We start from the raw sequence: 26929 nt of genomic DNA, 5'->3' as shown, positions 1-26929 counted from the left end.
GTTATTAAATATGTTCCCTTGTTACTTTCCCCACCTCCTCCTCTAAATTAACAACAAATTACAAACAACTACCCTTAAAAAACAAACAACAGAGACAAAATATTTTGAGAATGAAACTCTTCAGAAAGGCCCACTGCCCAGGAGAAACGCTCAATCAGTTTTGGATTTTTTTTTTTTTCTTACTGAAAATGTGGGTGGTTTTCAAATACAGGAAAGAAAACACGATGGCTTGTGGTGATATTTTCCACCAGAAAGATGCAGCTTTAAGGGCTTTTGGTTTCCAGATACCTCCACCCACAGGAGTGGCCTCATCTGTTGTAGAAGGCAACGCCTGAATAGTTGTACGAGTCAAGTTAAATGACAATAACAATGCACAGCAGTTGATGGTGTTTCAGTGGAAGCTCTGTGTCAGCTGGATAATTATCCTGAGCCTGGGTAATTAATATGGCAGCTGCCTCCCAGACCAGAGCTTTTAAATATGATAAAAAGCTGCTGTGGGAAAAAAAAAAAAAAAAAAAAAAAAAGAAGTGGAAAGAAGTGGAAAATCTGTTCTCTGTATCCCTGGTGGACAGGATGGAGTTGATGTCCCTCCTCATTGCAGGGGGTGTGGACTTGACAGCCTCTAAAGATCCTTTCCAACCCAAACCATCCTGTGGTTCTGTGAACCCATAACAAGACATGGGCTTAAATCCCAGCAAGGAAGGTTTAGGTTTTGCATGAAGGTCAGTGAAGGACAACGTTGGGACAGGCTGTGACAGGCAGGTGGGGAACTGTCACCAGAGGCCTGGAGTGGCAAGACTATCACAGGGTGAATGTCCCTTCAGAAAGGGCTCGTGTTGATTTATTTTCCCTTGCAGCAAGGGTTGGAATTCTCGGCTTGTCTTGCCAACAGTTTTCCCTGATCTGAGATCTTGTTGTTGCACAGTCAAATGTTTTGCTGGATGCAGGCTCAGACCTTCTTCTGCCAGATCGGAGGTAAGTGGCCTGGTGCACTGTTTTGTGTGTGATACATGGAAACTAATCCTGACCCTAAATATTTGCACATCTGCAAAATTCCCATAGGCAAAGTGATCCTCACATAACCACCTGCTGTGTCACGCTCTGTCCCCCAGGTCACAGGATCACAGAATCCTAGGGTGGTTTGGGTTGGAGGGACCTCTAAAATCATGTCATTCCAACCCCCTGTGTTGCTGCCTGCCCGCGTCACCCCTGCCATGAGCAGGGACACCTTCCACTAGACCAGGTTACCCAAAGCCATATCCAACCTGGCCTTGAACACTTCCAGGGATGGGATCTGATCTATGTGGGGGAGGCAATGGGGTCAGGCAATGGGGACAGACCATGGGGCTGCATCCCAGCTGGGGGTATGCCACTACAATGCCCAAAGTTTGCACCCATCCTAAATGCAGGTGCATATGGTCCCCCAAGCATCAGGTTCCTGTGTAAATTTTAGCAATAGCATCAGCAACCAGTAAAGCTGAAAACTTAAGCTTGGGATGGGAATACATTGGGTTTTAATTATCTTCAGCTCACCTTGACTTGGGGTGGAAGAACCTATTCTGTATGCCTGTGGTATCAACAGCCCGGTATAATGGACTCTGAGGCAGACAGGGAGGATGGATGTGTAAGTTAATGGGGTGTGAGCAATTAAAATGCAAAATCATCTGCCTCATGAAATGTCTTTTTCTCTCCTGCCAGTGACAGGAATAGGTATTACAATCAGCTCTAATTGTCCCAGAAAATAGGAAAGAACCACTCTTTGAAAGCAATTAATTTCTCCCAATTCCAAAGTCCCAGCAGCCTTTCCCCTTGCCTTGCCTCCTTTTTCTTTATTTTGATGCATACATTACATTTTAGAGATCAGCATCAAGGTGAAAATAATCACAATAATATTCAATGAACTATCCCAGCCTGCTCAAAGTGAGCACTTACAGGCCCTAAAATTTCTAAACACCTCATTTGGGTGATCTCAAATAAGACATCTTTCACAGATCTGGCAGGTGTCCTGTTGTATACATTGACCTTCCAGGGAAACACTATTTTAAACTCTTCACTGGAGCTTTTGGAGGCAGAGAAGGTGGCTGAACATGGCCTCGTGTTTTCTGTGGGTACACCAGAGGGATAAACAACATCTTTAGGTCTCCTTGCTATAGCTGTGATCATATTGGTTTGTTTGTCAGCGAAGCCCACGAGTCTCACAGAGCTGCTGTGGCCCTGGAGGATGGGGGGTTTCCCTCTGTCTTCTTCAGAATCCCTTGCCATTTCTGGGGTTTCCTTTCCTTCTTGTGGCTCCTCTCCCATGTTCCTGGGCCAGTTTCCTGCTCCAGATCCATCTGTCCACGACTGCCACCATCACACCTTGTCTGACAGCACAGGAAGAAACCACGATTCCTGGGGAGCTGAGGTCTCCCAGGAAATACCCTGGGGAAAACACACTTTTGATACCCTCAGCCCCTGAAAGGGGAGCATCAAACAGGTACCACCTTGTCCTTCTTCCACACAACAGCCTGGTCCGAGGTTTCAAACACCTATGTCCAAGAACATAACACAATGGGAGAGATGAAAGAGGAAAGGACTTCTCTGCTGACATTCCCTCTGCAACCCCCAGCAACCCCCCTGCCAGCCACGACAACAACGCTCTGAAGCCTGGAAAAAAATCAGGCTGTCCTATCTCGTTATTCTGGGAGAGAGTTCCACTGCAGCCACTTGTTTCCCTGTCTGCAACCGGGACCCCGTGCAACAGCCCTAAGGCGGGTCCTGAGCAGGATGCTCAGCTCTCAGCAGCTCCAACCCCCGGCATCGGGATGTGTGGGGGCAAACACGAGAGGACACCGGGGGCGGGGAGGGGGACGCGGCGGGGCGCGGAGCGGGGTGGTGCCGAGGAGGAGGAGGAGGAGGAGGAGGAAGAGGCGGCGAGGGCAGCCCCGGCGGTGGCTGCGGACGGCCCGGAGTGCGCTGCTTCCCTGCGGGGGCCGGGCTGGGCTGTGCCGAGCCGGGCTGTGCCGGGCGGAGCTCAGCAGAGCCGGGCGGGACCGGGTTCAAACCAAGCCGAGCTCAGCTGAACCAGGCTGCGCCAAGCCGAGCTGAACTGAGCCGAACGGGACTGATCCGAGCCGACCAGAGCTGAGCCGAAAGCGGCTGATCCGAGCCGATCCGAGCCGAGCCGCGCTGCGGTGCTCGGGCAGCAGGTACCGCCGGCGGAGCGGGATGCGCGGGGGATGCGCGGGGGATGCGCGGGGGATGCGCGGGGGATGCGCGGGGGATGCGCGGGCAGGGCCGGGCCGGGTGTCCCGCTGCAGGGCGATGTGCCGGGGGCGAGTGAGACCCCCGGAGGGAGAACCTGTGCAGCAGCACCGGGAAAGTTGAAGGCACTGCGTGGTGCTGTCGGTGTTTCACCGTCCCTGGCTCCGCTGCAGCCACCGGCTCTGCTGTTACGGGGTTTTAAAGCTGACAAATTGACATTTGTCCAGAGAGTTGTGTTTCATGATTTTATGGTTTTTTTTTTTTTTCCGTAAATAAGAGTCTAAATTGCTTTCAGCTTCTACACCTGATGTCTCAAACCAGTGTTTGTGGTTTCGCCATCACATTTTCCTGCCTTTAAAAAAGAGATTTGTTTTCTCCCGTGTCTCTTCATACAACAGAGAAAAGGGGAAAGTGAGAAACACAATGAAAACCGACTACAAACAGTTTTAGTCAACACAGTGAACAAACTGGGGAAAATATAGAGGGAAAAGACTTTCCCCTGCTGGGCTCAGCGATGTTTTGTAGGTGTTTCATGGTTACAGCAGCGTGTGATAAGACAGCCAGACAGAAGTCTAGTTTTAGATGCGATGTTGTATCTCAGCAGCTGGGTATACCACTCTTGGGTCGAGTTTGTAATGTTCTAGAAACAGGAGCTGCGGTAAGTTTGAGAGCAGATTTGGGCACTTAAAGAGGAATGAACGGCCTCCATCCCTCCTCCGCTCCGCCGTGTTCGAGCTGCATTTCCTTTCGGAGGAGGGGACTCGAAGCCCCAGCCTGGCTGAGTTCCCTGCGCGCACGTTGAACGCGAATGGAGTTAAACTCTTGGGTGTAATCGGATCCTTTTTAATTGCAACTACAAGGCAAGTAACCAACTTCTCGGCTGTACTTTAATCTCTAGTAGTGTGATACTTGTGATACTTTTCAGATGGGGAAAGCTTTTTAAAAGCTTTTTTTTTTTTTTTTTAATTTCCACCGATGAAAGAACAGTAGCAAAAAAAAAAAAAAAAACCCGGCTTCAGCAGCTGAAAGCCACTCAATTGAGTCATGCTAACAGCAGATTATTTAGTAGGGTTACTAGGGCAGGAAGAGATAAAGTTTCACTGAACTTGTTATTAAAAAAAAAAAAAGGCGGGGGGAGCAGCAGAACTATTTGAAAAGGACAATGTTTGAACTTTAGTATTTTTGAACAGCCCAGTCCTTGAGGCTCTGGATGTGGGGGTTTTGTATTTCTTTTTTATCCTTCTTTTTAATTGAAGAAAAGACTTCACATCCCTGTTGAGGCCACCAGGCACTGTGAGTTTCTGGGGAATGTGCTTTAGGAGCAGAGTTGAGGACACAGCAAGGAGCACCTGCTCCAAGGAGGTTCTTGTCCCACCTGGTTGTGGTGGAGCAGGGCTGCATTCAGCTGGAGGTATCAGATGGCCTCCTAAAATGCTGCCTTCCTGGAGTTCACCAAGGAGCTGCCATTGCCTGAACTCCTGGCAGCAGAGTTGAATCTGAATCCCAGTGTTGTCGCCTCTATCTCTTTTTTGCTGTCTCAGCTGGGCATGAGACTTTGGTGTCTGCCAGCCTTTACTTGCCAAGGCTCCCTGAGCCCTGCTGGATCCCTCATTTTCCTCACATGACTCTTTAGCCAACCCCTGTGAGGACACGTGGTGAATTAAGCAAGTGATGCTCAGCCTGTGCAAAGGTTTTAGCCTGGAAAGACTCCCTGCCTTAAGATGATGCCAGCTTCACTGGCACAGCCAATGCAGAGTTTAGTTAGACTTTCTCCTTGCTTTTGCATGTGTTCTGTGATTGCTTATTTTTAAAGCCCTATTGAAGATTCAGGTCTCCCTCATGAACCTCCACCCAGAAGCTCAGCTGTCCCCTGTGTCCAGGCTGGTTTGTGTCCAGGCTGGTTTGGTACTCAGGCTGCTATACTGGGGAAACCCTTTCTTTTTTTTTTTTTTTTTTTTTTTGCACCCCTAGGAGTGCTGTGAGGGTTATTACACTGCCAGGGTAAAGCTAAATAAGCTCTTTTTTTCTGCCTCAAGTGTGTTTCCTTTCAAAGAAAGTCACTTGGTTGACTCTCGGCGCTTCTCAGAGAAGCAGCATGTGGCTCAGTATCCCATCAGAGGTAGAGAGCTAAAAGGAAAGAGGGAGAGACAAAGAAGGAGGGATGGAGGGAACAAGAGAAGCAGCTTAGCTTTCCCAGCATGCCAAGTTTTATTTTTCTTCCTTGGGACCTTTTCCAGGTTAGTCTCAGTTTATCCTCCCACTTTATTCTGAAGGAAAAGATATGGTGAATATAATTTCTGAAGGCAACTTTTTTTGGTTTCTTTTTGCATTATCTGAGTTTAATTGCAAAGAGCTCAGCAGCAGCCTGGGAGGGAGGTGAAGTATGAAGCACCTTTCAGGACTTTGCCAGGAGGGCTGTTCTACTCTTGGCTTTTTTAAAGCATATGTTTGTGGATCCAAGTTAAAACACTTGGCTACAAGTTCTGCTGTTGCTTCCCATTTTGCTGAAGCCAGGATTTGTGTAAACAGAGTGTTGTTCTTTGCCTGAGCTTCGAAAAATTCTCTCCTAAAATAGAAAAGGAAGAGAAAGTCAGTACAGGAGTACGAACATCCAAAACCTGTATGTGTGAAATGATGTAAAGGATTAATCAGAGCCTTGACCCTGTAGTCCCAGGTAGGTACCTGCAGCTTTGCACAGTTCCCTCACAGGGTTGCTCACGTGCCTGTTCTCACACAGAAACGTTGGTGATTGACATCGGAAGCAGCCTGCAAACACTCACTGACAGTTTGTTTCCATCCCGTGCTGTTGTTCTCTGTTTGCCTCCATGCCTTGCATCCAGCTCCTGGTTGGGAGGAAAACATTGGCAAAGGCAGCTTAAACTGCAAACCCTTCTCTGTAGCCAATTGCACAGTGCTTTTATTGTATCATGGCTTGTTTGTGTCAATTTTGTGATTTATCTGCATCGTTGCTGCTTTGTGTTAATATTGTTATTTATCAGGCCTGTTGGAGATTTTTCATCTCACCACCAGCCAGATCACATCCAGTAGCAGAGATAACATTTATTAACTGTGATGGTGAGAGTGGAAGGGACCCAAATTACTTTTCAAATCACACCCAGCTGTCTTAGGAATGGATAATTCCTCTGGTTTGTATCATGCCTTTTAGTAGCACCATTGCTTCGGAACAGTTTGCTGGGGCAGAATGGTGCCATCTCTTTTGGGGATATTTTTATTTCCACCTATGTGTAAGAACATGTGCTGAGTTTGCTCCTTCTGGGCAGAGATGCTGAGTGGAATAAGTGTACAGTTTTAAAGGATGCACCCAGGGTGAGACAAAAAGAAAATGGTGCAGCTTTTACAAAACTGTGCCCCATTTCTGTCTCCACAGTGCCACATGTAGTGAGGATGTAGGGCTCAATTATCTCTCCAGTGAATTTCTTCATATTTATCTGAGCCATGAAGACTCATGAGATGTACAGGGGATAAGCTCAACATGACATCTTTCTTTTGTTTTGTTTCTTTTTTAAATGGTCATTTCCACTTCACATTTGACCCATTTTGGGCTGGATTGCTTCTCAGTAATCAACTGCTTCAGTTGTTATGGCATTTAATTTGCTTGGCATTCATTGTGAAGCAGTGTATCCTCTTTTCCTTATCATCCCACTTATCTGCAGGAAATACAGAATAGTCAGAGCATGTGCATAGGAAATACCACCTCTGAAAGACAAAAACAATTTCCCGTTAGTAAACAAGCGAGGACAGGGAGCTGATGAATCTTGGGGCCATCCATGTATCATATTCAGCCTGATTCTGCTAGAATCATAGATCACAGAATGGTTTGGGTTGGAAGTGACCTTAAAGATCATCCAGTTCCACTCCCTGCCATGGGCAGGGACACCTTCACTGTCCCAGGGTGTTCCAAGCACCATCCAACCTGGCCTTGAACGCTGCCAAGGTTTTTTAATGAGAAATCTGCATTCATTTACTAAAGTATCACCTCCTGGCATAGACAAGGCACCCAGAGTGATGAAAAAAAATCAGTTTTCATCCAGGGTTACCAGACCATGGACAATTAAGGGAAAGTAGTTGATGTGACGTCTAGAGGAGAAAGTTGGAACATCTTCCATGTTACGTAAAGGAATCCAAAAATGACATTAAAAAACTTTTGTACTTATCAGGTGGTAATCATCAGCAAACATGTCAGTGGGAGGACTCTCTCCATAATTACAACTGCCCTGATGTGAGCTGGGGATGAGAAACACATGAATCCATAAAAATAAGTTGACCCTATATACATACATATTCTTATATACAACGTTTATGAGTGAAAGCAAATGTAGCAAAGCCATGGCACATATGGAAGTAGAAAAGGTGAAAGAAGGAGATGGAAAGAAGAAGGAGGTATTGCAGCCTTGTGTGTAGCAAGATTCCAGCTCTTCCTGGGCACACTGACCTGTTTTCTGGTAAGGTGTTAAAACAGCAGGATCTGAGCTGGAAGCATCAGGGTTACAGACTAAGATGGCTTTAGAGTACCAGAGAAATGAAGGTGGTTTCCTTTCTAAAACACAGAAGATGGTCAGGGTTTTTAAGTTCTTTCATGGAAATATTTTGGTCCACAGCAAAGATGTTTTGATTCTGAGCACTGTTATTGTGTCTTGTAGGAGTTTGGTTAAAGATGATATGTGCATTTCCATTCAGTTATTTCCTGGGGTTTCCAAGCTGCAAAATTAATTCTTCATGTGGTGCAGAAAGGTGTTTGCTCCATCCCCAGTGTCCATGGCAGTAGTGTTCATGGAAGGTGTGGATCTGCAGATAAATCTGGTTGGCAGAAAGAATGAGGAGATGTGCGAACCTTATTGATGAGTTGTGACTGGTCAGCTTTATCAAAACATTTCAGACCCTACAGCAAAACCCATCACTTTTCTGCAGAAAATATGCGTGTTTTTTAGTTGAAAAAGCGATTCTTTATCAGATATATTTACCAGAATTTTCTATGGCAACAAAAAGCACTTCTCACCACCTGCTGCCCATGGGTTTTATCATTTAGAAAGGCAGGAAAATGGTGTTTGAAACTGGTTTGAAAAGGTCATCCCAGACACTGGTAGTAACATGGGAGAAGGTGTGAGTGTGCCTGCAGAAACGGATCCCTGAGCTGAGGAGGTGGATTAGACCTCAGACTAATCAGGACTGCAATCTGAGTCAGGAAAACACCTGAGGAGAAAAAAAACCTGAGAAAAAGGTGCTGGTAACAGTGGGGTGGGTACAAGCTAGACAGGTCTGTGGTGAGAAGAGGGGAGAAGGGTGTGTGGGGCTGGGGACAGCTAGTACAGGCCTCCCTCCTGCAGAAGGGTGAAGGTTTAAGGTATAGATTCAGCTGTGATTATGTCTAACACACTGTATTGAAGGGCTCTGGTGCTGAAGTTACAGTGATGAAGCAGTGGAGGGTCAGTGCAATGTACAGGAGCAACCTGGTCTAGTGGAAAGTGTCCCTGCCCATGACAAATGATCTTTAAGATCCTTTCCAACCCAAACCATTCCATGATTCCATGAAGTATGAGGCATTTGGAAGATCCAGGAAGAGTACAGCTGACAGCCTAAACCCCAAACAATAGCCTAAGTCAAGCACAGATTCCTCTTCTGCCATCACACTGGGATATTTTATTGCACAGCAGCCGCCCACCCAGGCCAGGAAGTGCAATTCCTGCCTCAAATGTCATTGCACCATGTGTTTCTGGAAAAGCAAAAACACCCCGTGCATCCCAAAAAGCAGAAGGGCTGTCACGCCACTGTAAATGCACCCAGTTGCTGAGAGTGTGGGTTTAGTGTAGCTGATCTCAGGGATGCGTGAAAGAGGATTCTCAAAACAGACTGGTTGTAGGGTTTTGGCTGAGTTGTTTTGTGAAGTTATTCTGGGTTTTTTTGTGAGTAAAGAACCCTTCTGACAAATGTACTCCTAGCTTTGGACTGACAGCAAGGTGTTTCTTGGGTTTAGTAGGGGAATATTTTATCTCTGTCTGTCCTCATTGATGCAGTAGCTCATCACTTTGTGCCCAATTCTTTCCTTGGGATCAAACACACAACAGCAGTTCCTCATTTGGGTTAAATGCCTCTGTTTGAGAGGCCAGATTTAATCTGCCCAGATATGTGGCCTTAATTTTATTTTTTAACCAAAAAAAAAAAAAAAAAATCCCAAAAACGTAAAAGAGAGAATTGCTAGAGGGTGGCACCAGGATTGTCATAGAGTCATTGAATCACAAAATGGTTTGGGTTGGAAGGCTCCTTAAAGACTGTTCCAACTCCCCTGCCACGGTCAGGGACACCTTCCACTAGACAAGGTTGCTCAGATCCTGGCCTTGAACACTTCCAGGGGTGGGGAAGGAGATCACACACACTCACATAAAGCTGGAGTGACTTTCCTGAACCATGCAGGCGTGTTTCAGCTTTGCCTTGGTCCAAGTGAAGTCCTAATTCACCTTGGTCTTGTTACAACCCCGTGACTTTGTAAAGAGCAGGTAACAATCCCCAGGGATTCTCAGGCACACCACAGCCAGCAGCAGGATGTCACATTCCCAAAGGGGCCAAGCTGTGGGGTCACCTGGTGCCATAAATCCCCAGGAACCTGACTCCAGATTTTGTTGGGAGCAGAAGCTTAACTTGATTTTGTTTCAAAACTAAACTAACATGTGATTAATTTTTCAGTTGGATCCAAGTGTTTTCTTCTGAGGAGTTTTTTGATGTGATCATTTCACTTTGCTGTGGAATATCTGTGTGCTGATGAGGCTGCTCCTCTTTCTCACCTAATTCACCAGCAAAAGTCAGGGAAAGCTGGGGTGGGAGGAGAATCTGAGCAAGAGGGGAGGCATTTTGGGGCTGATATGCCAAGAACAGAAAGAACAGAAAGAACAGAAAGAACAGAAAGAACAGCTGAGGCTTATGGAGATCTGCTCTGACTTGTGAATGGGATTTGGACAAGGTCATACCCTACTTATCCATGGAAAACAGAGGGACAAGTGCAGTTGTGGGAGTCACTTTTGCTTATCTTGAAGCACTGTGCACGTGCTGAGAGCCAAATTTACTCAGATTTTCCCCTCCCACCCTTACAGTAACAGTTTGCTATTTATGTTTTGATTTACAGCACAGGTGAAATAATAAAGAACGTGCATCCTCCAGCTTCCGTTTTCAGCTCCCTTGTCCCTTCTCCCCCTCGTGCCAGGGGAGGGTGTCAGGACAACTACAGACATTGTTATTAAAACAATTAAAACATTGTTTAAGTAAATAAAGAACTCCTGAAAACAGCTCTTTTTCTCCTTGTCCCCCCAGTCAAAGCAAGGTGATTCTCTGCAATGTATTTTGTAGTGAAATTGGAAAGGATGGTGCTTTTACCAAATCTCTTCATTAGAAAATTCAATTATATGGACTCTGACAGTTTTTCCAGTTCCTAGTCATTAACATTGTCTTTCTGCCTTATTTATAAACCAGATTCAAACCCCAAGGAAAGTAAATAAAGGTTTCAGTGCATTTTGATTCAGTCTGTTGTACTTTGGTAGAGCTGTAAAACCTCCTGTCCTCAGCTTATTTCTCTCTATCTGCAGTACCTGTGTTAGCTCATGGGGGTTTCAATGCAGAAAAAACACCCACAAGCTGATCTCTGAATTTACTCAGCTTCTGGCAGGTGAGACCCCCCATGTGGGAGCCATCCCCTCTTGCCTCAGAAGCTGGGATGCCAGACAGACACCTCCACCTGAACCAGGCCTGGCTTCCCTCAGCCCTGGGGGGAAAGAGGCATTTGAGGCCACCAGGCATTTGACCCATTTTAGTCAGCAACCTGGGGATAATGGAAATTGAAAACCCAGCAGGTTTCTTTCTTTCTGCTGTGTGTGAAGAGAGCCTGGGGTGAATAGTCCACATGCAAATGTGTATGGAGGAGGTAAGACAGTGAATTTCTGATGCTGGGTGTCAGAGATTGGTTTGTTTGGCTGGTGAGGAGAGGGAAGGGGCCTTCAGTGTGTCGCAGTTTGGGATTTTGTGAGTGTACCTGGACACCAAAGGGTGTGACTGAGTCTTTCACTGGCCTGTGGTGTGTGCAGGAGGAGGGACAGCACATTCCCTGTGCTCTGCACTGCTTAGCTGAGCTGGGACAGCGATGCTGAAGTGAAGCAGATTTTGTCTGCATGTTCATGATTTAGCTTTTCTCACAATGGGAAGATGAACTCATGAAGGTTTGCTTAAGCAGCCATATGGTGATATCAAAAAAACCAAACCAAAAAACCAGAAACTAAATTAGAAACTAAAACAACAACAACAAAACATCCCCAAAACCTGATTTTCAGCACTTTGGGCAAAAACTAATTTTCTCTGTGTTTTATATTTCATTTTTCCACCCACTGTGTGTCCTATATCCCTCCCAGTCAGGGAGATAACTAAGGGCAGAAGCACAGTAAGAAACTGGTGGATAAATGATAAAGTTGATGTGAGTTCAATGGTGAGTGGAGTGGAAAGATATGGAGAGGTGGAAAGTCTCCCAGGAACTGATCTGGACCTCTAACACTGAGAACAGGACACCACACTATAAATGGGAAGAGGACTTTCAGCCTAACTGGAGCCAGATCCTTCTTTATTTAAGTATAAGTGCAGTTTTAAATTGAATATGACTGAAGAAGGAAATTATATATCAGAGTTTATTACAGGCGGTGGCTGGAGTCCAGAGGCACTGGGAGTGGGAAGGACATGGAAGTTGGAGTTGGGATGGTGTTGACAAGAGATGGCACAGATGTGGCACCTGAGATTGAGGGAAACAAACAAACAAACAAAAAAAATAATTGGGGGTGATTGTGGTGAAGCCATGGCAGCAAAAATTGATGGAGCAGAGAATGAAGGCAGAAACTGTAGATCTGCCAGCACCTGCTTTGCAAAAGAAATATTTCCAATTTTAGTATATATTTATGTAATTATATTTAACAGAATAAACAGGAAGCTGCAAAGGTGTGGGAAAAGCTGAATTACCTGAGATATTCCTGGTGCTGTTCATCGTAAAATGTGAGCTGGGTCAGGTGCTCACAGGGACAGAGATTCCTGCAGACGTCCTGGGAGGATTTCAGGCAAGGAGGAGGCAGCTGAGGGCTGTGGACCAGAGCTGGGCTCGTGGTGTTGGGGTGCCTAAAATGAATTATCTGGATGGTCAGACATCTTCTTGCAGTTCCTTTCTGCTGAGCCTGAGAGGAAACATCCAGTGCAGAGGAGTGAGGAGAAAGCACTGATTCTCTTTAAATAATGGCGCAAGATCTGGAGAAACGTGGGACAATCCTAGATCAAAACTAGTTTCCTAAAATACATAGAATCATAGAATAGTTTGGGTTGGAAGGGACCTTAAGGATTATCTCATTCCCACCTCCTGCCATGGGAAGGGACACCTTCCACTATCCCAGGTTGCTCAGTGCCCCATCCAGCCTGGCCTACATTTCCAAAATCCATTTTGTCACACAAAAATGAGGTGTGCATGTCCAGTGTGGACTCCAGTTATGATCTGAGGTTTCTGAGGTAAATTTGCCCACTTTTTTGAGGAGTGGTAACACCAAGCACACAAGAAGCTTCACTGCTGACAGATGGCCAGACAGATACCACAAGGATGATGTGTAGACACAGTCTGCTGGGTGGCAGAGGGGTGACTGAAATGCTCTTTTCCAGCCCAACATTTCTGTAATCCAGGGTCCAAATACCCTGAGCAGATCTCTGCATTAAACAAAGACATTAAATACCTCTACTGCTGAATGAGGTTCATCACAGCATGAAACTGTGCCTGCAGAAGGAAGGATGTTCATAAGGCTGTACCACTCCATGAGATTTTTCTTTCTTTTTAAGAGAAAGAAAGTAAAAAAGTAGGTGCAGATGCTGGCACTGGCAGGAAGTCCGTGCATTAAAAAACATCCTGGTACAAGACGATGAAGTATTTAAGGAACACTCCACCTGTGTCATTAAAAAAAGCACCAAAAACACCCAAAAGGCCATAGCAAGAAATCTATGAACCAGTGCCAAAATTATGCAGAAATACAGAAATTGCTGTGCTAATGAACAAGAGGAAAAAGGAAAGGACATATTGTAGCTACAGCTGAGTTCAAGATACTTTTATTTCCCTTATTACATTGAAAATCTCTTGAAAGAACTTTGTGTTCAGTGTTTGATAAACAGGGCACTGCCACTTCTAGCTTGGTCTGTGTTTGTTAGGAGACAAAACCTAAAAATACAATATCAAAAATTATAAATAAGTACAATAGGGATAAATACAATAGGGATAAATACAGAAACATTTCTTTTTAACTTGTATGGCCCAGATCTTACAGAAATGAAGTGATACAGGAAAATAACCAGAAGCTTTCCAGGAAAATAAGGAAGCAAAATTAGCAAGTTGCTCTTAATACACTGGACCCCAAAAATGCAGAAAAAAAGAGAAAAGTTTTACAAAGGAGAGGAAACTGAATAGTTGGGCATTTTTCCAACAGTACAAGTGAGAAAGATTGCTTTGTTTCAGGACCATACATAACAAAAATTCATTAAATGTGAGGAAAAAAAGCGGTTTGGCCTAGCTTCAGGGACAGGACCTAGAGGGTTTTAATCAAAATAAAGATTTGGTGGGTCTGCTCTGCTTCTCTTTCCATTTTGCACAAATAACAAGGGTTTCAGCTTTAAAAGCTCTGCCAAGGCAGATAAATTCATGTTGTCTGCCGGAAAGCAAAAGGCATGTCTGAGAGAGATTCTTCTCTTTTTCGTAAGAATTTGTATCCTCCTTGATGAGCAAATTAAAAACTGCTCAGGGGTGTTCCTGTGCATTGGACCTTTTTTCCATTTCTAAGCAAATTCCAGAGTGGATGGTTTTGGTGTGGAGTCCTCACCCAGCTGTTTGTCACTGTCTTCCCAAGCTGTCATCACTGTTAGACATGAATGCATCTGCTCCTGAGTCAAGCCCTAAAATCTGGGTCCTTTTCACTGGATACCTGAACAGCAGTGGTAGGACTGACCTTGGCCATCTTTGTGTAACCACAGGGCTGAAACAGCAGCTCCAGGATGGGTTTGGCTTTATTTAAAATATTCTCTTTAGGACGGGAAGATGCACCTCTACAAATGTTTGTATCTCCGTGCTGGGTGTTCTGGGAGCTGGGCTGGCAGCCCATATGTGCAGTGCAGTTGTCTCTGTACATTCATGTGAATCCACCCTTAATCTCTTCCCAGGCAGCCAGGCTACGATTTCCCAGCCTCTTTGTCCCAGCCAAAGTGCAGTTGCTGCATTGCATGCCACCCCCACACATCATCATCATCATTCCTGCTTGGGACAGGCCCTTGCATCCCTGCCAGGTCAGTCAGACCAGGGGGTGGATGCAGCTGCAAACTCGCTGGTCAAGCAGAGAAAATAGAGGTTTCTTTTAGACAAATCTGCTCTAAAGAGACATCAGGCTGTTCTGGAAGAGATTGGGAAGCTGCAGTGTGACATGGGGTGAAAAGCTGAACTGTATCCTTGGGCACAGCCTGTGTTTATGTTAGGTTGAAGGAATTGTTATGAGGAGACCTAAGGGGATAGCAAAGCACAATTTCTCTGTTTTTAAGACCCAGCTATACATGTGTCTGCTAGAAAGGTTGAGGATTCCATCTTAGAGTCCACAGATGAATGTAATGACCACTGTCATTCCCAACAGCTCTTTCCTGCAATTCCCCAGTGGGATGGACACCAACCCTTCCACAGCTGTAAATCTGTTCACCTGTATTCACTCCACTGCAGTTTAATCATGTTTAAGATCTGAAAATAGACCTGAGGCTCTGGTCTTGCCTTGTGCCTCACAAATGCAACAAAAGAAACCCCTGAGCTCAGCAGAGTCCAGATAGAATTTGTAAGGTATGTATAGGAGATAGGTCTTGTTACCAGTACACACCACTTGTTCCAAACACAGCTTCACAAGACATCCCGGGGGGGGGGTTAAGAGAAACACCCATCCCTGTGCCTGCCACTGGTCCTAGAAAAGCCTGAAAGCCTCATTTCCAGAGGGCAGAGTAATGCTTTGCCCAGCCCTCTGTGTCTGCAAGTGATGGGAAAGGGTCTGTGTGGGAAGCATCACCTCCCTTTTGAAATCAGGTGGTTCCAAGAGGCTCTTTAGTTGCATGGAGTCTGGTATTGTCCCAGTCCCATCAGAGACTGCTGGTCCTGGCTTGCCTCCCCCTCTCCCTTCTCTGCCTTTGTGAGATGTTGAGGATGGGATGGCTGACTATGGAGAGAGTGAAAATTAAATGGCTCTGCAAATTCCCCTCTTTTTCCTCTTCTGATCCACATCCTTGTCAAAGGAAAGTGAGATACGCTGGGTGGCACCCAGAGAGGTTCTAAACTTCCTCCTTCATGAGCAGGCTGGTTTGAGCTCCTTTGAAATAACAGCTGATATGGGCACCCAAAATTAGTCACTCGGGGGAGTTATTTACATCCCCATTCCCTCCTGTTTGGTCTGTAGGATACGAGGAGTCCAGGAACAGAGAGAGGGACTTCAGCCATCACTGCTGGTGTTCAGTGTTGCTCCTGAAAGCTGCAGGAAGGCCTTGAGGTGTGTTATGCTCATGTGCATGTCTCCACCAGCCTTACAAACAGAGCTCTACAGGGTCAGGACCTGCCTCTTTTGCTGGGAGATGCCTTGGAAAGAGGGTGAAAGAAAGTTCATACCCTCCAGCTATAACTCCTGGATCCTTTCCCTCTCAGTGATAGTGATCTGAAGATTATGAACTCGTTTTGCAAGCACAGTTTTGCCTCAAAAAAAAAAAAGGAAAGAGAGCTGGAAATGTTCCCTCTGACCTCGAGAAAATGAGAGTTTGATGACATTAGGAAAGCAGCATCTCAAACCCAGAAATATTTCCCTTTTCATTTGGCCCTTGTTCAGTAAATTGCCATCTTTCCTGTGTCCTACATGCATCCATTTTCAGTCAATGAGAGGCAAAAGCACAAATCCCACCACAGGCAGCTGTCCTCCATCCAGATCTTCCACTGACTGGGACCAGGAGCTCATTTCTTCCTCTCTACTTAACCACAATTGATTAAGGATGTTAAGGAGCTTATTACTTCCTAATATCATCTGAGAATGATTTCCATATGTTGCATTATTCTCCAGAACGGGCAGAGCTCTCCTCTTCCAGCAAAGTGGGGTGCAGCATTGCTGAACCCCAGTTACACCATATTTAATGTTTCTCTGGAGGAGAGGTTGCAGGTGGCCTCTTACAGAAAGCTGCTTTTCATCCTTGGTTTTCAGATACCTCACAGTATCCTTTCCACTGGGAAATTAAGCAGACAGTCTCCATATCCACTGCAGCTGTTTCTGGTGTTAAATTAAACTGCTGCTATTACAGCGAGCCGTGCTGGAGCTGAGTTGTGTTGTTCCTTAATTGTTTATGGCCGTGGATGCCAGCCAAGTAGCAGTTCTGTAGTGGCAAACGCTGGATATCTGACCTGGAAAACAGATGTTTGGGCCAAAGCCAAGGTGGTTTCAGGAAAGACAGTGGGAGAGAAGCAGGAAACCAGTTATCTGTCTGATTTATTGGGCAGGGTAAAGAAATCCACCCCAGGGCAGAGTGCTCACACGAGGCTGGAACAGCAGTAAACTCTGGTTTTAGCAAGCTTGAGCCAGCCTTTGCAAGGCTTATAAGGGCAGCTGTTGGTTTACCAGTGCTGACTCTCAGTGTGCCAAACCTATGTGCTTTGCAGCTGGTGGAAAATTCTCACCTGTTTGCTGGAGGCTGCAGAGCATCTCCTGCCATAAACTGGTTTATGTGAAGTCCCAGCACAAGTCTTTTAGATTTGATACATTGAAGGGATCTGTTCAAATTTTAGAGGCTTGAGGAATCTGATCAAAACCAGCTCTTAGAGTGAAGGTGCTTCACGTGAACAGATAATTCCCATTTTCTCTCGAAGGAGGGAAATCTTGCATTGGTGTTTCCAGCTCAGGATCTGAGGGTGCCAATTTCCCTCTGTTCCTCTCTCAGGAGCCCAGGTGACTGCCTGGGGATGCAGATGCTGCAGACATCTGGGTCTTGGTGAGATCTACCCCACTGTGTCTTCACAGAACCACAGGCTGCTTGAGCTTTGAAGTGACCTCTTCTTGTCCCCCTCTCCTGTCCAAGCAGGGGCACCAGAAGCTGCCCTGGATCATGCCCAGATGGCTTTTGAATATCTTCAAAAATGAAGACTCCACATCATCTGTGGACCTGATCAGGAAGTGCTTGATTGCACAGAGCCAAAATGAAGCATTGCCCTGGAGGGGAGGGAGGGAACATCCAGCATTTAAGAAGAAGGAAAGTTTTAAATGTCACTGTTCAGGGAGCTGATCCACAGACCGGAACAGATGTCTTGTAGCACATCCAAGCAGTGATTTCTGGAGCAGTGATATGAGTATTTAACAGGACAAGAGGCTTTCACAGTTCTAACTATGTTGTGAATACTTTGATTTAATTGAAGTGTGATGAATTCTAGCCCTAATTTTATTTCTTTTGTACCTGAGTCAATAGTGTCACCACATTTTACTGCTGAGGAGCCATCAAAAGAACTTTGGATTCTTTTAGCAACACTTGTGTTCTTAGATGCCCAACATATTGACTAATAATTCTGACAGCCACTCTGAGCTTTTAAAGGTGAATTTTGAAAGTCCTGGTAAGGGAATGCTTAACCCCTTGCACTTCTTCCTGCTCCTGCCTGTGGAACAACAGGGTCCTAAAGCAAAAGGTGTAGGAACTGGGGAATTGGAAGAGGATCATAATCTTCTCTTGTCCAGCAGTGACCAGAATTGGTGGACTATGGTAGAGGCAGAGAGGACATTTCTGTTCACACACACAGGTACAATGAAGATATTTTAGCTGTTGGCTTTAGTCTTTGGCCATCTTTAGCTTTCCACACGGATGCTACAGAACATACAACTCCTTGGATTTCTCTGCTGCTGCTGGAGACCCTTTGATTTGTTTTTCCTTTTGTCTTTAGACTAAGGAAGCTTCTTATTTTTTGAAACAAAGAAAATGTCTAAACAATAATAAATGTCTGCATCACACAGAGAGGGAAAAAAATATGTATATACTTTTTTTAAAATTTTTTTCTGATGAAGAGATTTTTCCCTTCTTGATCAGGTTTCTCTGCTTCTGACGGTTGAAGCAGACATTTTAGCCTTTTCTTGCCATGGAGCACTCATAAACCACTCACTGTATTTCTCTGCAGTGCCACAGGTCTACCTGTGTTTGAGGATCTATCTAAATGCAAATGGCTCTCCAAAGCAGCTTTGTCAGGCACTTGGCTAATGTGAAACATCCTTCAAGATGCTGCCCTCATCCAGGGGAGACCAAGATCATCCTAATCTCCTATACCCAGCCCCAAGCAGTGCTTTGTCTTCCCCACCAGCTTCTGGAAATTTGCAGAAGTGCTGATGTTTTCCTAGTGGAAGGCAATGCCACATGCAGAGGTCCATGACCTGTGCATTCCTAGGGATACACAATAGACATGAGCCACAGGATATTTTTCTCTTTCTCTGCCCCATCCTGTCTTTCCCAGAAACCTGATGATTTTCTTCTCTTTTAAGCACAGTATCCAAGTTGGTTTATGACTTTTTGCTGTTTTCCTGAAAACTCAGCCCAGTTGTTGGCTAACACACCCAGGAGCTCAAATGGGAACAAGAGTCTTCAGATACTGTCTGTTGTATAAACAGGCCTTATGTAGGGTAGCAAATTCAGGGAAACCTCGTGGGAAGGCAGAATCTCTGTCAGAGAACACGGACAGTTGGCTTCATGAGCCATCTGTGTCGGAAAGTGTTGGAATGTGAGTGCTCAGTGCTTGTGAATACTCAGCCAGAAGAGTTGGTGTTCCAGTCCCAGCAATAACTGCATCTGTTTGTTTTATAAAACAGGAGAAAGGAGAAGATCCCATCAGATCCAGGATACAAGTGGAACAGCAACCTGCTGCGACCTGCCCATGCACTGATTGGAAGTTGTTCTGGGTTTTGTAGCGGCCCCAGACTTCTGTACAAGGGGCTCATGGAAACTCATCCCTCCACACTGCTGGGGAAGAGAGAAGACACTCAAGCAAAGGGCTACATCTTGGCTCCTCAAGATTTCCTCTCCCCTTGATGGTTTTGCCTCCTGTCTCCACAAACAGAAAGGCAGGTTTTGAAGTGAGCCCGGCCAGAGGAGCAGTTACCCTCATTCTTTCAGCTGAGAAAGTCCTTTCCATGTTGTCCACAACTGTGATGAAAAGAGAAGCTCCTCTCTGAGACTGAACTTATCCGTCAGAAAAGTACCATTTACAGGTAAGAAAATGCTATTCCCAGCAGAGAACCTGGAATATCTTCCATGTGAGACCAGAGAAGCGTCCCTTTAGAGAGATCATTTTTGTGTGTAAAATGCAGAAGAGACTTGGCTGCATCCCACACCACGAGTCATTCAGCCTTTTGCTGTTGTGCTTGAACAGTGTGTCATTGTCAATATATTTGACAGATAACAGCTGGTGATAGCACTGGTGTCCTTTAACTCTGGTGGTCCAAGGCAGACATCTGCAGCCAAGTTCAAAGTGCCTCTTGCTCCCCATTGACAGGAAGAGAAGCCAGAAATGACAAGCTCAGATGATGAGACAAAAGTTGGGTAGTAAATCTCAGTTTTGGGCCCAGATGGCGCAATGATGGGCACTAGCTACTGCAGTTAATAATTTCTGGTTTCACTAAATCTTCACTCTGAAGGCTTTGAAAGACCTTGCAGAGAAAATTCTGTAGTGTTTAAACCCGAAGGTTTTGCAGTGTTTCCTGGCATCTTCATTTTATTTGTTTCTCTTTTCTGCTGCTTAAAATAATCCCAAGGTGCTGTTTTTTCTGGTGGGGTATTTTGTTTCACTGTCTATACAGTGTGGTTCATAGGAGCTGAACTTTCTCCTTATAGCTTGTGAATATTGTTCAGCACCCAGGAATGCCCGAGAACCTTTCCATGCTGTATATAAATAGTGCACAGCTATTTCACAGTTTCATGTTCAGCGTGCAGGCTTCCAACAGTATTCCCAAACCCCTCTCTATTCCCGTAGCATTCAGGTTCTTGATGTGACTCAACACAAATTACAGCAGAGGTTTATCCCAAGCCAAGAAAGCTCTGATTTGACTCCTGTGCATTGTCATCCTTGTTCCCGACGGTGGGCGTGAAGTCATCAGTGCTCAGAGCTGCTCTTGTGGGTTTTTCCAGCCCTGTGATGAGTTCAGCTCCGTGCTTAAGCCGACAGCTGAGTTTCACTACCTTGGGCACATCCAGCAGCGCTGGGTCAGTCCGTGGAAGGAAGTCAGAGAGGCTCCAGCTGGATGGATAACTAGCGGCCGGCGTCCCGCTGTCCGACGGAGATAAGGGGCTGGTTAAAACCAGGAGAATTTTTAGACTCTCTCCCAAGTGTCGCCTGTCTTTTGTTTGGCACAGGACTTGTCATGTCTCCCTTCCTACGTATTGGTTTGTCCAACTATGACAGCGGCCCTTACCTGCCATCCCAGGGGGAGGTGATTAACCCCTACTGTGCTGTGATGGTTAAAGAAGCCGTGGAGTCAGGTAAGTGGGGAGGGGTTGAATATGGATGGGGGCTTTTATAAGTCATGTCTATGCTTTTCTGTGTCATTTCATGTGTGTAGGTAACGTGCTGGTAAACCATAGAATGAACCATGAAATAGGTTGTCTTGGAAGAGACCTCAAAGATCATCCAGTTCCAACCCCACTTTATAAGGGTTCGTGAAGTCCTTTTTGGGTTCCAGCACAGTGCAAGTTTGGGTTTGGCATGGTCTGCAAGGCAATCTGATTTTAAGAGGACGCCCAACAAATCCATGTCTTCAGTTTGAGGTTATTATCAGCTACATTACAAGCCCCAGCATGTGACAAGGCAGATGAGCTGAGCTGTATTTGGTTTCACCCTTCCACGAACAGTTGTTGGTTTGTCAGTGGGACTCCAGACAGGTGAAATCTGAGTGTCCTAAAATATTCTGGCAGGGCCATCTTTGTTAATCACATTTTTTGTGGGGGAGAACTGACAGGCCCAGCCACTTCCATAATTTAAAAAAAAGGCACTAAAACAGTCCAGTCTTTGCAGGGAGAGTTAATTTCTCTGTGTAATTGCTATGTTGTGTAAAAGGTTTGAAAATGAAACCTCCTGAGAAGCTGCTTGCTGGATCTATGGATTGTTTCACATTTTTCCCGATTCTCATCAGGACACTGATGAGTCCTCCTTCAGAAAACATTTATTATATGTCTTATGCATGAAAATAATTCCAGTGAAAGGGTGAAAAGTTCCCCAGTTGTGCTTTTGAAGAATCATGAAGAGCAAGACCTTCAGTGTTAGGGAATTACTCATATTGGCTGATATTTAGCTTAAATCTTCGATAAATTTCTAATTTTCCTGCTGTGATTCTTTGAAAAATAAAATCCACTCAGAAATCCCTATTTATTGAGAATCTCTATGACTCTAATCCCCAGAGGATGTTAAAGTAGTTTAAAAAAATTAGAATTTTAAAATAGTTCAGTATTTCACTGGGGTTCATTTTTTGTTTAAGACTCAGCATTTATCACATTGAACTTTGTCTTGCCTTAAATGATACTTAAAATAATAATGGAAGATGTGGTGAATAGTAAATTCAAAAGGAAAGAAAATACTACATGACAAGATATCCCTAAGATCTCACTTTTATCAGAAAATATGTTCTATTTTAGCTCTGTGCAGAGCTTGGCTGTTTGCTTTAATGAGGCTTTTGAAAGCCATAACTCAAATTGAAATCTGTGTCAGTTCGAAAGTGAATAAAATCAATTTGGTCAGAACAGACCTATATTTATTTGTCTGACACAGAGCTGAAAGTGTTTTCTGGTATCCAACAAACACAAAAGTACTTTCTAAGGGATATAATTTTTGTGCTCCTCAGAGTCAAGGATCATAATTATTATAATAATTAGAATTATTTTAATTATTACTCTAATAATTGTAATTACTGTAATTATCATTATAATAAATTCTCTACCAAGAAGAAATAAAAAACTGTGTTTGAAGGAACCTTACTCCATTAGCGAGGACTGAACATAGGAAAAGTGAACTTCTGCTATTAGGAGACTTCTGTTTGCTGGGATGTAATTTCATCTGGTTACTGCTAAGAGCATGGTGGGACAACCAGAGGGATGCATCAGTGAAACTCTTGGGACAGATTCACCTCAGACTCCCCTCCGAGGGTGGGCTGAAGCACCCTTGGGAGGTGTTAATCTGCTGCTGCTGGAGGGTGTTTAAATGTGTGGGTGGCCAACGTTACCTTAAGGGGACTCAGGAAAGTGAGGCCACCACAGGATCCACCTGCCCTATAATTCCTGGATGTTGATGTCTGAGCAATCCCAGCCTGAGGAACACGTCCATGATGAGTGTGGTGAATCACACCCTGGAAAAGCCCCGAGCTCTCCCCTGACCAGACAGACCACTCAGAGGTCCATGTCTGACGTATGAGCCTGACTGTAAATGCCAGGAATGCTCTCAACATGACCATTCCAAGGAGCTGTCGTGCTCTAACAGGCTTCAAGAAGGCAAAAGGTCTCCAGACAAACATTAGCTGAACATATTTGAGGTAGAATCATGGAATCATTAAGGTTGGGAAAGACCTCTAAGACCATCATGTCCAGCTGTTAATCCAATACTGCCAGTTCCACCACTAAACTGTGTCTTATCCCTGCTTCATGATTTTATTTTTTTGGTCAAAGCTTGTTCTCCAACTCCCTGATTTGACAAAGCACTTGCTGCTCAGTTGTAATGGGATTAAAAAAAAAAAAAAAAAAAAAAAAAAATATATATATATATATATATATATATATATATATATATATACTGGTTCTTTGATATGCAAATTTTGGCTAAAATTTTAGCATGACCAAGAAGTAGGAGTGGATCAGCTGCACAGCTGGTGTGAGATGCAAATCACCCTGACCACCAGCCTTGTGCTCTGACACTTGGCCATTAAAATGTTTTTCAGGGCAAAAATGATTACTGAGCACAGCAGGACAAGTCTAAGTGTCCATGGCCAGGTTGGATGGGGCTTGGAGCAACCTGGTCTGGTGGAAGGTGTCCCTGCCAAGGCAGGAGGATGGAACTGGATGGTTTTAAGGTCTCTTCCAACCTAAACCATTCTGTGGTTCTATGTTTAGCATTGGCAAAGTGTGGGGATTTTTGGTTTTGGATTTTTTTTGCTTGGTTGGGTGTGTTTTTGCAAACAGAACAGTGGTAGATGATAAATGTGTTTGGTTTCCAAAAACAGGGAGTCTGACTTTGGGTTCATGCCAAAGGCTGTCTCTTGTTGACCAGACATAACGAAAAAGTCATTGGGACAGAGGTCCCCAGGGATCTGGGAGTGATGAACATCATCTGTGGACACAGGGATGTCACAGCAAGACCACCCCAAAGAATTTCAGAAGTTCTGGATAGATCTTGGGCAGCCTTTTAGATTTTTCCACTTGCTTATTTTGTAAAAGGGACCCTGGCACATCATAATACAATCTTTAAAAAAACCCAACCCGAAACAAATAAGAAACAAACCACACCTCCATACAGTTGGAAGTGTTACAGCAGTTTATAATTGATGACAAAATATTTCAGACATTATATGTGCCTCTCAGATATAAAAAGAGTCTGCCCTTTAAAAGTGGCTTCTGCCTTCACAAGCCACCTGGCCAGGTGCCATTTTGCCACCTGCCTTGGTGACATTTGCTTCACAAAAGATCCTGCTCCATGTTTGAACTCAGCAAAGCCTCCAGGAAAAGCACTCCCAGCTACAGTGGGAGCTGCTCCCTGGGAAAGACAGTTGCTATTTCATTTTTCAGGAACCCGGCGTTGGATTAATCCCTGGCAGAATTCCCCAGCCATCAGCGGGGACGCAGCAGGGGTGATTGTCTGATCCCATCTATCGGGCAGTTCATTCACATTGCAGGGTTTGTTTATTTAAGCCTGGTGTTCTGGAGTGCAGTGCAAACGAAAGCACTTGTTTTGCAAGTGCTGTGTTTCACATCTGTGGTTTTTTCACTGATGCAGCAAAGAAATAATGGTCCCTTACTGAGACTTCTGTTTTCTGGGATGCTGGGAAGTTTATGTCTCATTTTTGTCTCTAATTTTTTGTGCTTTTTGTTGAAAGAGTGTGTTGGATATATATTTGCAAGCTTGATGGGAATGAATTAAGTCTGCAGACAATGAGCTCAGTATAGGATTACCTCAATCTGCCTATGTGAAAACTCAGCCTCATGACAGAGGTGGATTCACCTTAGACTGAGGCGTTCTGAGCTTTGGGGAAATCGAATTTGTGCCTAAAATTTAGCTGCACAACTGCTTATCACACCAGACAGGAGGTTGAGAAGTTGTTTTGTGCTGCAGGAATGATCTGGGAATCAGATCATTAGTCCCAGGGAAATAGTGGAGGCACCATTCCTGAAAGTGTTCAAAACCTGAGTAGATGTGGCACTAGATGATGTGGTTCAGTGGACAAGGTGGGTTTGGGGTGAAGATTGGACTTGGTGATCTCAGAGGTCTTTTCCAACTTTAATGATTCAACGATCTCCACTCGACTTGTGATGCAGACCAGTGCTGATGGTCAGAGCTTAAATCGAGTTTACATGATGGAACCAAGTGCAGAACTGCTTTGTGAGAGCCAGGTGTGGTGTCATGAGGTGGAATTTCAGCCAGTCAGTGCTGATTGCAGGATCCTGTCCTCAGGAAGCTGCACCTCAAATCAGTCTAGTGAGTGTAGCTTATGTAGAAGCTCTGGCAGCCATTTCTCCATGTACAGAGTGGTCAAGGGAGATTTTTGGTATAATCTCACGGCCCTGATATTTGTTCTTTCCTCAGTAAACATTCTCTCATTTCCTGAGGTGAATATCACATAATCAGGAATCATTGTTGCCTTTCTTTTCCTTCTCTCCTGTTTTCCATAACATTGGAGCTTATTTGCTAGTTTTAATCTATCCTGAAGGTGTGGCACAAGCCTCAGATATCCTGGAGTTCCTGCCTGTGTAAATCAAAGCTGAGCAGAGGGAAGAAACCTGAATTAGTCCTCTCATATAGGGAAAAATATTCTTCAGCACGTGTCACCTTCCAGGCTATCAGCTGCATGTTCTTTTCCAGCTGTGTGAGAGGAGGGAAATGCTGGGATTATTGGAGATAGGAGCAGGGTCTTTAGACAGGGTTCACAGGTCTCCTGCTCTTTTCTCTTATTCCTTCAGCTTCAGCATTTGATGGGTTGAACATTTGCAGAGGGTAATTGTGATATAGAATTTACCTTGAGTAAGCATCCAATACTTTTACGGGGCTGTATGGAGTAAAACTGGCTCTGTGAGATAAATAAATCTGGCTGAGACTCTTTTCAGAGAGACCCAGTTAGAGAGAACCCTCTGCAAGCCTCAGAGATACCCATTCTTTTACCCATCAACATTTTAAGATGCTGTGAGGGAAGAGGAATTAAAGCATCGGGGGAAGTTCGCTTTGTTGAAAACTCTACATCCCCGTGGGGTGGTTGCAGGTCTGCAAGACAGTTCATGTTTTAGCACCCCTTAGTTGGCTACTGGGCTGGGCATGTGCTCCAGCAGAACCTTAATCCCAAAGTGCACCCAGCTTTTTGGGGGTCTGAAGCAAACCTTTCTCATTTTGCAGTGCCTTGGGACAGATGATAAACAAGGTGGCTGTCTGGGATGAGGTTCACCTGATTAGAAGTGCGCATTTGTGGTGTTGGAGTCTGCATTAGAGATCTCCTCTACAGAGCTGATGGAGTCTAGGGTGGAAATTACATTTTTTTAGGGTAGATGTCTGTATTTGGTAACACGAACTGTCCTCACTGCATGGATTTGTGTTCTCCCTCTTGACAGAGAATGGCCAAGTGTACGTGCAGAAGAAGCCCACCATGTATCCACCCTGGAACAGCACTTTTGATGCCCACATCAACAACGGCCGGGTCATGCACATCGTGGTCAAGGACAAAAGCGCCGAAATGGTCTCAGAGACCACGGTGGAGCTCAAGGTGCTGGCAGAGAGGTGCAAAAAGAGCAATGGGAAGACAGAGATATGGGTGAGCATCACTATCCTCTCCTGCAGGATGTGCTGGGGAGCTGCTGCAGGGTAAGGGGATGCCTTGTGTCCGTGCCAGGCTGTGGCTGTCACCAGCAGGACAGCAGGGACTGGCTGCCACCCAAGGAATAATGTTTTGAGACTACTTGGGTGTGACCTGAGGGAGAGACTTGTCAGAAGAGGAGAGCTTGGCACTTTTATTTTACCTGCTGCTGCTGTGCTGAAATGTGCCCTGTGCTAGTGAGGATCCTGCTTCAGGTGAGCTGTGCCCACAAATTAATCTTTGCTGAGGAAACCCACTGGGAACAAGTGGTAGTATGAGTGGCTGAACATGAGTTATTTTATTCTCTCTGGGGAAACAGCTTTAAAAATTTAATCTAATGTCAAGTAGCTGATTCACAGCTGCCTCAGTTCAGTTATGTCAGAGCAACTCCTTAAAAATCACCGAAGTTACGGTGGAGTAAATTTGAACAGTCTTCACAAGAATGCTAAACGTAAGATTGTGTTCCCTGGCAGTCCAAGCAAGAAAGATCTTGACAGAAGTCTTTAAAATGTAGTATCCAGTTTATACGTAGTCCAGTGGATTCAGATTTCCAAAAGCAGTTA

General features: G+C 45.0%; 1 protein-coding gene across 1 annotated transcript in view; it reads left to right on the top strand.

Moving 5' to 3' along the window:
* The first annotated feature begins 3047 nt into the window (after window positions 1-3047).
* Window positions 3048-26929, top strand: part of PRKCQ (protein kinase C theta) — a 54442-nt gene continuing 30560 nt past the window's right edge. The window contains exons 1-4 of the mRNA XM_069034477.1: window positions 3048-3188; window positions 19146-19544; window positions 20686-20811; window positions 26125-26324. Of these exons, the coding sequence (XP_068890578.1) occupies window positions 20694-20811; window positions 26125-26324 (318 nt within the window). The 5' untranslated portion in view covers window positions 3048-3188; window positions 19146-19544; window positions 20686-20693. The remainder of the gene's footprint in view (window positions 3189-19145; window positions 19545-20685; window positions 20812-26124; window positions 26325-26929) is intronic.

This window comes from Aphelocoma coerulescens, chromosome 1A, assembly GCF_041296385.1.
Source record: "Aphelocoma coerulescens isolate FSJ_1873_10779 chromosome 1A, UR_Acoe_1.0, whole genome shotgun sequence".
Taxonomy (NCBI): Eukaryota; Metazoa; Chordata; class Aves; order Passeriformes; family Corvidae; genus Aphelocoma; species Aphelocoma coerulescens.
Note: the sequence above shows the minus strand (reverse complement) of the source record. Positions and strands in the feature narration are given on the sequence as shown.